At 39.7% G+C, this 14250-nt stretch overlaps 2 protein-coding genes across 2 annotated transcripts; both read left to right on the top strand.

Moving 5' to 3' along the window:
• Window positions 1-1300: 1300 nt before the first annotated feature.
• Window positions 1301-2629, top strand: cbln20 (cerebellin 20). The gene is made up of 4 exons (XM_046074114.1): window positions 1301-1307; window positions 1686-1796; window positions 1944-2084; window positions 2199-2629. Exons 1-4 carry the CDS (start codon window positions 1301-1303, stop codon window positions 2627-2629), a joined length of 690 nt encoding a protein of 229 aa, XP_045930070.1.
• A 7194-nt stretch (window positions 2630-9823) lies between these two features.
• cbln18 (cerebellin 18) lies at window positions 9824-12912 on the top strand. Its single transcript, XM_046074709.1, has 7 exons — window positions 9824-9922; window positions 11095-11194; window positions 11436-11615; window positions 11754-11909; window positions 12041-12129; window positions 12247-12327; window positions 12507-12912. The coding sequence occupies exons 2-7, from the start codon at window positions 11095-11097 to the stop codon at window positions 12633-12635; spliced, it is 735 nt and encodes a 244-aa protein (XP_045930665.1). The 5' UTR covers window positions 9824-9922; the 3' UTR covers window positions 12636-12912.
• The last annotated feature ends 1338 nt before the right edge of the window (window positions 12913-14250 follow it).

Genomic DNA, 14250 nt, shown 5'->3' on the forward strand with positions numbered 1-14250 from the left:
GTGGCCCCTTAGTACCAAAAGAGCATCATTTAAAAGAGATACACGATAAATGTGAAAGCACTTCCTTCTAGAGGGCTTCCTACAAGGTAGCTTCAGGGCAGGAACCATTCCTGTGCAATAACCCAGTGACTCAGTCTCTAATCAGCCACCTGTTTACTGGCTACCACACCATAAATTCATCATTCTCTATTTCAGAGCTGTTCATACTGTTCACAATTATATTGTATATTGTATATACTGTATACCAAATCCACCTACCTCATGTACATAACACCACACATAATACTTATTTATTCCAGCGTTCTTTGTACTCATCACACTGCGTACATGTATGCTTGTATGTATATGTGAACCTGTATATCACATCCACCTCCGACATGTACATAATAATAACAATAATGGTAAATATATTTTTTTCTCCTGCATCCTTTGCACTACAAAATGAACATCATGTTGTATTGAAGAAGGCTTGAAACTAGTGATTGAGGACATAAACACATTAGGGAAGTGTTTACCGAGGTAATTATCCAGCTGAGAAGAAGGGTCATTTGACGATTATTTCTAATGGAACCAGACTTCTTTTTGCAACCAGAAGAGTCGCCCACTGCTTTAAGGGGCTTCCGCGTTCAGTTTGCTGACCGGAAGCTTCCCGCTTGGATCAGACAGGCTTTCGGGAACACAGCACTGCAGTTTCAGGTGTGTCTGTGCAGCAATTGGAAATTGTTTACATGGATCGTGAGTCAGGTAGAAAAGCCCCATAGCAGAAGAAGGTTTTAATAATAAAACAGTCCAAGGTGAGCTACCCACCCTGTGAACTAGACTATTCATTCGCCGAGCCCGGTAGTTCACCTACCTACCTCAGCAACCCACTGGATATATAACTGACTTCATCCTCCTCTCTCTACATCCACAGAGAAGTAAAGCCAACCATTGTATGCCTTTCTTTGCTGCTGAGGGGAATACTTAACTCCAACTTCAGAACACCTCATCTCTGTTGATAGGTGATACCTGGGTGGCATCAGCAACAAAGGCCTGGAGGGTGTGTGTCTGCTTGTGTGTGATTTTTAGAAAATGAGAGCCCCTAGTGAGGGAGAAATACATCTCCAGTTATGAAGTTATGAAGGCAAATAGGATGGGCAATAAAAAAAGGTGGAGCCGTTGATGTCAAAAGAGGAGGAATAAAACTGAGAGCTAACAAGGGAGGGGCTCTGAGAAAATATATATCCACAGCACTTCCTCTACTGGTCAGTCCATCACACCTTCCATCCTCCTGAAGCCATCATCATACTCCAGCATCAACATGAGAGGTGAGACAAGTTGCAACTACAGTGGGATAATGTTTAGGAGGAAGATGGTTGGAGCTTCACAGGCAATTTGGGTCTAGCATAATGAAAGTAGTTCAGGTTAGAAAAATCATGACTGAAGGTGGCTTATAATGTGGTAAGATGAAGTGGTTCAAGCATGTATGTTTTATTAAGAATAAATACAAATTAATAAACAAAAAAGAAAAACAATTTGGGGAATTAAGTACATTATTATGGAAAAGAATTGTACAACTTGTTTAATGGGTGATCTTTTATTGAAGCTTACATTTTAAAAAGGTCATTACCTGAGAAAAGCAACAACATCTAATGCAAAGCTTTTTCTGGGAGTAGTACTACATGCCATTGCTCTTTCCCCCCCAGCTATTGTATTGCTGTGTCTGTTGCATGAAGCTTTTGGTCAGGATACATTGTTTTCCTGGAATGGACCTGGTCGCGTAAACGTACCTATTGCGGAACCCAATCCAAGTGATGGTGAGAGATTGTTAAAGAAACTCTGTCAATGGTCATTGTGTCTGCACATACTCTTATCTGCAGGCTAACCTATTAATGTGTCTGCCTGTGTGTGTGTGTGTGTGTGTGTGTGTGTGTGTGTGTGTGTGTGTGTGTGTGTGTGTACAGACTGTCTTCTAAACCAGGCGTCATGTGGCTGCTGTCTGATGCAGAGACAGATACAAAGGATGGAGTGGTTCTTTAACATCACCTATGACGAAATGAAGAAGGAGCTGACAAAATCAAAGACAGCCCTCGACAATATGAGAGGTGAGCGTCACACAAACAGGGACACAATGCAGAACATCATCAAAGTGTCTTAAAGAACAAAACTGATATACTTCTTATACCTCTATGAATATTTCTTCCCCTCTGCATTTCCAGCCAGCCGCAGTGCCTTCTCTGTAGCTCTAAACAATGAAAAAAGTCCTACCTGCTATGGGCCTTTCCCCACGGACAGGCTTATCATCTACAAACATGTTTTTATCAACCTGGGAGATGGCTACAATGTGCAGACCGGTATCTTCACAGTTCCCCGCTCTGGTGTCTACAGCCTCACCGTCACCATCTACGCCACTGGTTTGCCTGGTAACAAACTGGTCACCTGTGCCAACCTGCAGGTTAACGGCCAAGTGGCATATCCGCTAATCGAACAAAATGGCCAGGACCTTGAAGACAGTTCTACTGTTGTTATGGCCATCAAACTCAAGGCTGGTGACCAGGTGGCTGTTAACATGCCCAAAGGATGTTTCGTCTGTGACAACAACAACCACTATAACATTTTCACTGGTTTCCTGCTCTATGCTACTGACTAAGTTTGCAAATGAAGCCGTTCTGCACTTTGACAGTTTCTGAGTCTGTTAGATAAAATCTTTATGCGGTGACATTCGTGACATGTAGCCCTTAATCTCTATCTGATATTTTGTACTATCACCCAACATAATGCTGTCATCCTGATTTTGTGAGTTTCGTTCCATCGTGGTTCACTATTCTTCCTGAGATCATTATCAATATTACCTATTGAGGGAAGCCAGGTTTTTGATTCACCTTAAAACACATTTTTTGAATTTTTGCATGTCAAGCTATCTTTGTTGTTAACAGCTATTTGACCTTCTGAAATTATATGATGTAAATTGCTGTACCTGTACTTTACCAACAAAATAAACCAGACTTTTAAACATACTGTTGGCATTCTGTGTTACTTTGATTAAATTTCCACCAAAGAAACTAAGGACACAAAAATGATGTCTACATTCAAGATTTTGTTGTTGCTCAAGTTGAATTGTGTACAGGTCAATAACAGTGAAAAACTTTAAGATCATCTGATGTTTTAAGGATAGAAATCTTTCACAACCACATTATAAAACATTTAATTGTAGCATTTACAGTTTTGATTAACTGTGCCACCTTGTTACTCATAAAAACAGAATATTATTTAAATTAAAATGGATGCCACATCACCAAACCAATGACAGTAACACCCATATTATTAAAATCTTGCTGTCCAATAGTACCTAAAATATATAATGGACTTTTTTAAGGTCTCTTATTCTATGCATAATTCTGAACACACACCATAGCTGTAATGAAAGCAGCCATTAAGACAAGGACAGGATAGAATGAGATGAGTGACATATAACATAAACCTTTTATAGAGCCATTTTGAACTCAGTCTCTTCATTATTTGAAACAGCAACAAGATCTGGTGTGCCACAAAAGGAAATCATGAGCAGATCAGTGCACTCAATCAGTATATCACGTTGGGTTACAGTAACACATCTATGCAGGACAGCAGCTGCCAGAGACAATGTTGCTAATGTGTATCTTTGTACATTTAAAGAAAAAGCACAAAATAAAGAAATCATTTAAACTAGCTCTTCAAACTGCATGCTTGTCTGCTGATGAGACCCCACAGACACCTCTTTCCAGATGATAGATGATACCTGGCATGTAACCAACCACACAAAGCCCGGGAGGGTGTGTCTCTAGTTGTTCGTGATTTTATAAAGCGAGAGCACCTAGTGATGAAGATAAAACATCCCCCCGGCTATACTATTATGAAGGCAAATAGGGCCGACAATTAAAACAAACAAGACACAAAAACAAGGAGGAGCGATGACAGAAGAGGAGGAATAAAACTGAGAGGTAACAAGGGAGGGGCTCTGAGAAAATATATATCCACAGCACTTCCTCTACCGGTCAGTCCATCACACCTTCCATCCTTCTGAAGCTGTCGTCATTTAACGGCATCAACATGAGAGGTGAGACTTCATACATTTACAGAGGTAGCAGTGGTTCAGAAATTCAACAATACAGCAATACGGTAACAGGCAGCTAATGCAAAGCTCCTTCTGGGTGCTACATGCCTCTGCTCTCCCCCCAGCTATTGTATTGCTGTGTCTGCTGCATGCAGCCTTTGGTCAGGATACTGGCTTTTCCTGGGACGGACCCGTCCGTGTTGGGAACACAGACCCCAGAGCAAGCAGTGGTGAGGAATTGTGAGAAAATGTTGCTACATAATCACTGTGTCTGCATATATTCTTATCTACAGGTGTATTTATGTGTGTATGTGTATAGTGTGTCTTACGGACCAGGGTTCTTGTGGCTGCTGCCTGATGCTGCAAGAGACAAACAGGCTAAGGACGTACTTTAACACGAGCCTGAATAATTTGGAGAAGGAATACTTGCAAACAAAGCAAAGTCTCAGCTATATTGAAGGTGAGTGGCACCTCCATGAATTACCCGAAGCAGGACAGAGTGCAGTTCATAAAAGCATCTTCAAGAATGCACTATTCACTATCACTTTTAACCTGTTGTCTCTCCTTTGCATCTCCAGCCAGCCGCACAGCCTTCTCTGTTGCTCTATTCAATGATACCTACTTTAAGTGTTACGGCCCCTTTGATGTCAACACCATCATCATTTACAAAAATGTCTTCCTTAACCTGGGTGGCAACTACAATGTGCAGACCGGTATCTTCACCGTTCCCCGCTCTGGTGTCTACAGCATCGCCCTCAGTGTCTACAGCGACGCTGGTGCTCCTGGTAACAGCTTGGCCGCCTGTGCCAGTCTACATGTTAACGGCCAGCTGGTGGCCGGGACCAGAGACCAAAATAAGAATGACCAAGAGGACAGTGCCACTACTGTTGTGGTTCTGCATCTGAAGGCTGGGAACCAAGTGACTGTCAACCTGTCCGTTGGATGTTTCCTCTGCGATGACAGCAATTACAACACTTTCAGTGCCTTTCTGCTTTATGTTACTGAATAAGTTAGGGAGTTGTTGTGTGCTGGTTTTTGTACCAAATCTTGCCCTACTAACAAGGTTAGAGTCAGCTAGATGAAAACTTAATGTGGTGCCTTGAAGCCTCTAATCTCAATCTGCTCTTTCTGAGGGAAGCCAGGTTTTAAATCCATCACATCTGAATTCAACCCATGCAATTTGAAAGCTTACAAACCTCAAATCACGAGTATCTTTGTTCTGTAACAGTATCTTTTTCCTGCTGAAATGATGTAATTTAATGTTTGAGAGAAATACACTAAACACCCCTTCACCAGTAAAATTACATGAAAATAAATCTGGATTTTAAACAAAGCAGTTGGCATTATAGTTGGCATTTTGTTTTGAAGAGATGTGTGGTGTCTACAGTGAAGAGATTGTTGACAAAGTATTGAAATATTACCCTTAAACTGTGGTGTATTTTTGATACAGTTTTAACATTGTGGATGGAACTGACTTATCTTTGGTATAAACATTTGAATTTTAGTTGATAACATTTAATAAAGCTCTGTATTCACAGTTTTGGTTACTCTGTGTATGAACCTTCCTTACAGACCATCGTGAAGTGAAATTAAAATGAAAGCCCTATCACCAGCCAGGTGAAGTAGAACCCCTAATAAGTAGCTTACAATACTAAACATACACTACAACAAGGTACCCATGTTAACATTTAGTTGGATAGTAATTGTACGGCCTTAAATGCTTTAATGCTGTTCACCAAATAAAAACACTGGTGACAGCATTAAGTGTCTACAGAACTTCTGAGACACATAAAAAAGTGAATGAGGCATCCAACAGCTCTATATATAGACTTTGTAATATTTTAATGAACCAACATAAGATTTTAGTTACATTTTCTTGGCATATTGAAGCAACATAATTTCTTTTCAGTGTAGTTCACCATTGTCGTAAATAACCATGCATTAGTTATGATTAGTCAGATTACTTACATCAAAAACTACCAAGTTGACAGCTTTGCTAACACAGCCAAGCAAGTGCAACAACACAAGACATAGCAGCACAGTCGAACAGAAAGGACCTGCTTGGCGTCTGTCTTGGAGCCTTTTATTTCATGAAACTCTCGCCAACATCTAAGAGCCTCTTGCTTGATCACTCTCTTTTTTTCTTCTTATCTTCCTCCATCAACATCCTTTTCTGTCTTTGCCTCTGCCATTAGCTAACATTATGTCCACAGGGACTGCTGAGCCAGGTTATGTTGCCCGCTTACGTGGCTACGGCTTGACGCTTGACGCAAGCTGGTGAACAAAGCTAGACAGAAACCGATGCAAGAGCACTTACAGTAACATTGCCAGTATCTGAGTGTGTTATCTAGTAGGTTTGCTAACATCAACTTGAGATTTATAGCTAGCACCTAAACCTCTGTCCTTGAGCTCCAGCTGATTTTGCTCGAGTCGACAACTTTGCTAACACAGGCAAATATCAAGCGCAACAACACAGGACACAGCAAGCTAGCTAAGTTACTAGTCCAACAGCAAGAAGTCCAGCTCAGCATCTGTCTTGCATCTGTTAAGCTTTTTTAGCTTACACCAACAAGTAAAATCCAGTCCAGTATTTACTCTTGTCCGGTCTCTTCCTCAGTCACTCTCTTCTCTTCTCTCTCACCCTCCTTTGTTCCTCTACAACTTCTTCTTTGGTCTCTTCACAGCCTCTACCATGATATCCATACTTAGAATACCAAGGTAGCTTCTTACAAAGAAGGTAAATGTACTTTCTATAGCATTTGCTTCTTGTAGCTCGTTTGCTAAAAAGAGTTTTTATGGTGCATGATGTGGTGCTGTAAAACTTTACGCCGTTCTCGAAGTTAGAGAGAGACGCCTCTGCTCTGATGCCATGTGGTAGCTTGTTCCACCGTTGTGGTGTGACAGAAGAGAATAGCCGGGACAGAGATTGCTTTGTGTTTAGGGATGGCAGAGCCAGGCGACGTTTGTTGGAGGAGCGCAGTGGCCGAGATTGTATTAAGGTAAGCTTGTATTATGGAGTTTAGGTAGATGCGTGCAGACCCAGTCACTCTGTATGCAGCAGGGACTAGGGATTAGGGACTTGTAATTTGATTCAGGAGGCCCGGGCAGCCAGTGAAGGTCACTGAGTGATGGAGTGACTCAGTAAACCAGAAATGCCAAAAAAAAATAATGTCATGCAAGGAAGGAAGCAACATGAAATATTTTACAAATTTGCTTCATGATCATGTCTGTATTTTGTCACCTTTCTCAGTTTGTGGCAAATCCAAGGAATATTACTTCAGTACTTTTCTTTATATTATGAGTTTTAATAAGGTCAGAAAAAAACTATGTATATTATTATTATTATTTTTATTTGTATATTTTAATCAATAGAAAACTTCAACCTCAAAGTAATGGTAAATTGTTTCTTTGTATTTTCCCGACAAGACATGGCCACTTGCTGATGGCTCCATCACAGGAAAGTGAACTCTGGCTCATTTTCACCTTCATATCAAACAATCTCAAACAAGAAAGAGGACAGGCTTTTATTTTCACCATTATGCAGTAATTCAAAGCTCTGATTTAAAATCACATTTGAGGTCAGGGCACAGCTCACTTTACTTGTATCCTATGCTGTTACGTAAAACATCTTAAGGACTGAACTGCTTTGAAGAGATGTGTGCGAAGCAGATGCAAAACACCTGATACATCATGGCCTCCATCTAGCAGATAACACGATGTGAAGAACCAGGTCAGGCCTAGGGATGCCATATCCGCAGATTGCCATCAAAACAACACATACAATGCGCTGTCCCCTGAGCCAAGGCAACTTTAAAAGTAACTGTAAACACAAAACACCTTGTTATCTAATAGGACTAGAGCAACAACAAGGATTATAACAAATGCCTGTGCAACTTCAGGTTACAAACAACCAGTAGAGATGAATGCCAGCAGGAGCAGTTATACACACAGCTCATTTTGCTTTGAGCTCTGTAAATATGAAGACAGTAACACACATAAGAAAACATCCAGTACTCCTATAGAGACAAGGGGTTGCATTTTTATCACATAACATTACTTATGTCAGGCAGTTATTCATTAAAATTGACCTGCCTATAGCGAACCTAAAGTGGTACAAATAAGAGTATATGTTGTATATCATTCATACATTTTAAAATATGTCTGGACCACCAGCTGGCCAACATAATTTACTGCGCATTTAGCACAGATCCCAACCTTTGAGATTTCCACATAAATATGTAAAAATGGACCTCAACCTTTAAGCCAATGTGAATGAGAAGTCCTTTAACGGCTCAGAAAAAAATAGAAACATGAACATCTAACATCATTCAAACTCCATCTGCTGATGACCATGTGATATAATTGAAATGTGATTGAAAATGGACACAAAGTATGCTGAGACTGATGGGAATGCCAATCGTTTTGCAGGCATTTGGCCATAAACTGAAGTACTGGATGAATTAAAAGTATGACCCAATGGAGCTAGACGACAGGGGTCACCAAAGTGCTTACAAGTCATCCTGAGGGGAACATGAATGTCTGTACCAATAAAAAAAAAAATACTTCACTAAAATCCAAACATGTCAACCTTATACTGTCAAAAGAGTAAAAGTAAAATCAATCATCTGGTTACAATCAATGTCTGTACAAAATTCATGACAATCCATTTAATACTTGTTGAGATATTTCAGTCTGGACCAAAGTGATGGACGGACTGACAGATTGCCATCCCTAGTGCCAAGCTAGTTTGGCTAATAATGTGTCACTGTGCACTACACTTTAAATATTTGATAACCCAAATAAAGATATCTTTAGTTATCGTTATCGCATTTCCAATGATCTATTTGTCTATTTTTTTCTGTGGGTATTCTAGTAGCTCTGACTTCACTTGGCTCTAGGTTTATAAGCCATAGTAGAGGCAAAAGTTAAAAGTACCTCCATTACCAAACATCTTCCAAATAACAGCAATCATATCTCTAAAGATCTTAGTTAGCAGTCAGCTAACAAATGAATGTAGAACATTCAAAGACCCGTTTGGCAAAATCTCTTAATCAGGATAAAGGTGGCTGCCAGCTTTAGGTGGCTGTTTGTTCGTGCAACACATTTGGCACAAACAGCTTGGATGTCTTTCAGAAACTGACTCTTTGAATCAGTCATTGAAAAAAAAAGATGTTGGATGGCAACGCCTAGCCATTCTTAATGGCTTTGTGACTTATTATTGAATAAATATTGGCCCACGACACAAGATCATTTCATTCACATGAATACGGAGTCCACTTTAGACAAGTAACTATCACATATCTCAACCCTTTGTTCTCTCTCAGCATGAGTTCCAGGCAATCCTGTTTATTGTTCTCAGATCTGGGTCTTTATCAATGGACCAACACTTAAATATCAGCTTCTTTTGTCTTCTCATCTGTAGATCATTATATCCTCAGGGGCCTGAAAGCAATGTTATCCTAACAGCTGGCATCCTATGGAAAGGTGGCAACCAGATACCGCTGTCCTAATAAAAGGTATTATGGTCCCGACAATAGGGCGCTGAAAAGTGCAACGAGATCAATTCTTGTACTTTCACACAAAAGGAAAACAATTTACTAAACTAGATTGCCAGAGACGTGCGTGGCTCTCTTTGTGGAAGGAATTGAAATGTCAGAGTTTGGCTGTGACACCTGTGTGTGTGAATGTGAGGAGGTGGGGCTTCTGTCACTTACCTCCTTAAGGGGAGGATCACCTGAAATACATCAAAAAGACGCTAAAACCAGCCCCTGCTTAAAACTCTTCAGTTTCACAAACTCAAAAGAACTTGACATAGTGTTTCACAACAAGGAGGGGGAGGAACAAAAAACAGTAAGTTTTATGTTTCTATCCTTACATAGTGCTCACTAATTATATTGTTAAAAAAAACATCCAAAATGTGTCACTGTGGTTTTCAACCACCAACCAATGCAATTGCCTTGATAAAGACTTGTGATGAGTTGTATAGCTAATAGTCTTTCCTCTGTCAAATATTTTTGCAAATGATTGGATTTCATGATTGAGTGATTCGGTTTTGTGAAGTTTGGGTTTGACAGATATCGGAACACATTTGGAGTTACTGTTAGATTACATACCTCAGTCAGTGGGGTTATATATACTTCCTGTTACTTTTGGATTATTTTTATTATTTTACATTACAACATACACAATTACCATTAAAAGTAATAATTTAAGCCTGCATTGAAAGATTTCTGTCCATTAGAGGGCAGAAAGAGTCAAAAACAAATCTACAAAATAACAAATACTGCTCATAAAGTGGATGAGACTAACCAAGCAAATGCCACATAACAACATGAGCATAACACTAACACTCGTCTTTTAGCTCTGTTTTGGCCCAAACTGCGATATGTATGAATTTATTTAACAGGTTAAAACAGTGTTTTGTTGCTTAATGCTGGGCAGAGAGCTAACCGTGCCCTGTTTGGCTAATTCGGAGCAGATTTGTTTGAGCTTCCTAGTAAAAATTGATTTTAATTGTTTAGAGATATCACAGTATTTCATTGTGAAGAAGGTTCTCGCTGAAGTTACACAATACAATCATTGAAACACTGTTGAAGCAGAGGTCATATGACCTTCAGATTATGAAATCCATGCTTACAGCGTTGTTTGATGAAAATTGCTGCCCTTAATTATTTGCATTTTGGGCAGTTAATGAGAGAAGTAACACTCAATCATATAGTGTATTTGTAGTTGGAGAACCAAGAGACTGGATTGAATTCTAATTTTAAAATGGCATACAGGCAGCGTGTGTCTACAGGAACTGCTTCAAACTCTGTCTCAGAATAAATGGGACCCTGAGAAGTCCAACAAGTGATATCAGACATGTGTAATTTGAATTCAGAAACTGTAAGAGATTCAAATGTTGGTGTGTTACAAGTAAATCACCTCATCATACTGCTCTGAGCATTTAGTCTCTCTGGTTTTTAATCCAAGACTGATCCAGTACTGAACTGAATTCTACCGAATACTACTTTTTTTTTCAGATGGTTGTACTAACAGTTTTGTTCCTGTTGGGATCACTATTTCTCTGTGGTCGTGTGGAGGCCCAGTCCTCCATCACTGATGTACTAAAACAGGCTACACGTAAGCCACACAGCACTCATCCACGCAGTATACATATACTTTTCATAATCATTATCCATGTTATCCATTTTGTGTGGCTGTGTTTTAAGTGACTGCTTTGTAGCCCAAATATGTTCATTTGCTGCAACATTTTACAGACAGTTACACACCTCTGCTCTTCATGGTGAACGTGTCTCTAACATAACCTTCTGCCCCCGCCCCCTTCCATTTAATTTCTCACCGTTCATCCATCCTGTTCCAGTCCAATGGGAGGGAACTCTGACCTGTGAAAAGTGGGACTGCAATTGTACTTTCCATCGTCAGCGTGGCTGCTGCTGTGCAGCCAATGATCTGTACCAAATAGAGGAGGATACCTTCATAAAGATTAAATATTTGTGGCAGGGTATCAGCTCACTGAACAGCAGAGTACAGGCGCTCACAGGTAAACACACTTACAGTGATGGATGGTAGATTTAAACGAACATATCTGGCGATTCACACAATAACAATTAGTTTTCAAAAATCTTTTGTGGACACTGAGTTATACATTACAATAATCTCTCTCTTCATCTCTTTGAAGGCATCAAGGTTGCCTTCAAAGCCACCATCGACCCAAATATTGCCATCATACTTCCTGGATATACTGACCACTGCTTTGGTCCATTCAACACTAATGTGCCAATCCCCTACTCCTCCATCACTCTTAACGATGGCAATGGATACAACCCTGCCTTGGGTAGAAAACACAAACACACACAGAAGAAATTACCTCAAATAATTTGTTTTACGCTTTATCCACGATTTTAAATGAAAGCATGAAAGACATACATCACTGCAGTTCCACTAACTCTTCACCTCCCCCTCCAGGTGTCTTCACTGCCCCTTCTCCTGGTGTTTATGTCTTTTCCTTCACAGTCTACTCATTTGTGACAAAGAATGAACGCCTCTACCACAAAGTAAACAACCCAGACACACTTAACAAATATGTGACATTAGAATACATTGAGCTCGTTTACCTGTGTAGCACTAGTAAGTCGTTTGTATCTTCATTTTGTGTTTTGTTGTATCCGTAGGTCCAGCTGGTGAAGAATGGGAAGCCGGTGGTCAGTGTGTGGGAGGACAATCGAGAAGATAATGAAGACAGTGCAAGTCAGGTAGGAAGTGAAAAGAATGTGGTTGTTTAACAAGAGAGAAGTAACACAATTGTGCAAATGGCTGCTACAAACAAATCTAGTGATCAAATATTACTAATCAAATTGGACAATTTGTGGCCTAAACATGACTTTGTAATTGCTCCGTGAAGCATGACACTGTTTACTGTGTGTGCTTTCAGGTTGCTGTGCTGGAGCTGCAGAGAGGTGACCAGGTCTACATGGAGCTGATGTATGGGAGGAAGCTTTGTAAAGACCTGCAGTACAATATCTTTACTGGTTACATGCTGTACCCCTACACTGCTGAGTAATACACCAGCTACTTAAACTTTCTGACTCCAGGGCCTGTGAATCTATTTATCCTCGCTCAACTGAAATCCTGATTCATGAAAACAAACTAATGTTCTTTGTCACATACTGAAAGTAGGTTTGTGACCTATCGTGGAACATGCCCCATATTTTAAGAACCCCTCCAGTAGAGATAAACAAGATAAGATGTACACTCATAGACTGACGCATGTGTATGCAGGCATTTATGATCAAACGCAAAGAAGGGCACACATATTTTTGCATAGCATGAAAACAGAAAGTCACATGTCAGGAAATATTTGTATCACACATAAATATTTGAGCATGCATGTGAATAAACTACAATAACTGTGTCTACCCACAGAGGAAGTGTGATTTTTTTTAATTTGCACATTACGTTTATTTGACAGGTGATACCTTTACTTTGTGGTATTTATTTTAACACACACACACACACACACACACACACACACACAGACATAAACACAATCATACACCTAGTCCATGAATGGAAATAGGTAGCAGTCAGAAGCTTTGATGCAATTTGGAAATGATAACATTGCATCACTGCAACACTGCCATTGCCAGAACTTGGCCCATGACAGTATTGTATAATAATGTAAACAAGTGCCTTTCATGGAAACTCATTACAAATTAATATAAACCATAGGCAGACTAAGTAAATTCCTTCAGTTGAATAAACACATGATGTAGGAGCAGCTTGCACGCATGCTGCACACACTTCCACACACAGGTACCTGAACACTATGACAGTTTAGACATACCAGTAATTCCAGTAGGAAGCTTTGATGAGGTAGCTGGAAGCACTGGCTTGTGTTGTTCCTTTAAAGGAACAGTTTGACATTTTTGGAAATATGCTTATTTGCTTTTTTGCTGAGAGTTAGATGATAAGATTGATAGTGCTTATATATATAGCCATTAGCATAGCTTAGCAAAAAGACTGGAAACAGGGAAAAACCACTAGCCTGTCGTTTACGCTTCAGTTTTTGTATGTATTTAACAAAATGGATACAAAGTGATAATTAGTGAGCCTTCCAGGTGTTGGCAGGTGGATTTTGTTACCTTTGGACAGAACCAGGCCCACCGTTTCCCTCTGTTTCCAGTTTACATGATAAGCCAAGCGCCTGCTTGCTTTAGCCTTACAATGGACAAATATGAGAGTAGTATTTATCTTTTCATCAAACTCTTGCTAAGACAGTGAATTAATATTCCCCCAAAATTTACTTTCCCAAAATGTCAAACTATTTCTGTTTTGTTTTTTATAGGCCATAAAGCTAATTTCAGCTGTCAGCTGATGCTAATTAAAGAGAACTAAAGAAAACGTAGCACACAGCTGAGGCCATTGGGATTGTCATCATTGTTGTTGGATTTATTTAGAAAAATTATGGGATAGCCAAAATTCATCCTGAAGAGGGCACAATTGTCTGCAGAAAAATTGAATGGCAATCCATCCAATAGTTGATGAGATATAATGGGACCAAAGTGGTGGACTAAAAATATCAATTAAATACCACAATGATTTTACTCATGTAGAAGTACAACAATATTTAACTATTTTATATAATATTGGGGGTTTTTTTCTGTAACTGTGCATTA

The sequence above is a fragment of the Micropterus dolomieu genome, linkage group LG17, assembly GCF_021292245.1.
Source record: "Micropterus dolomieu isolate WLL.071019.BEF.003 ecotype Adirondacks linkage group LG17, ASM2129224v1, whole genome shotgun sequence".
NCBI lineage: Eukaryota > Metazoa > Chordata > Actinopteri > Centrarchiformes > Centrarchidae > Micropterus > Micropterus dolomieu.

Bases quoted from the DNA above. Each gene is read 5' to 3' on its own strand.
- cbln18 (XM_046074709.1), top strand. From the start codon at position 11,095: ATGGTTGTACTAACAGTTTTGTTCCTGTTGGGATCACTATTTCTCTGT. The intron at 11,195-11,435 runs GTAAGCCACACA...ATCCTGTTCCAG, and splicing joins TGTACTAAAACAGGCTACAC to TCCAATGGGAGGGAACTCTG. The intron at 11,616-11,753 runs GTAAACACACTT...ATCTCTTTGAAG, and splicing joins CAGAGTACAGGCGCTCACAG to GCATCAAGGTTGCCTTCAAA.
- cbln20 (XM_046074114.1), top strand. The intron at 1,797-1,943 runs GTGAGAGATTGT...GTGTGTGTACAG, and splicing joins GGAACCCAATCCAAGTGATG to ACTGTCTTCTAAACCAGGCG. The intron at 2,085-2,198 runs GTGAGCGTCACA...CTGCATTTCCAG, and splicing joins AGCCCTCGACAATATGAGAG to CCAGCCGCAGTGCCTTCTCT.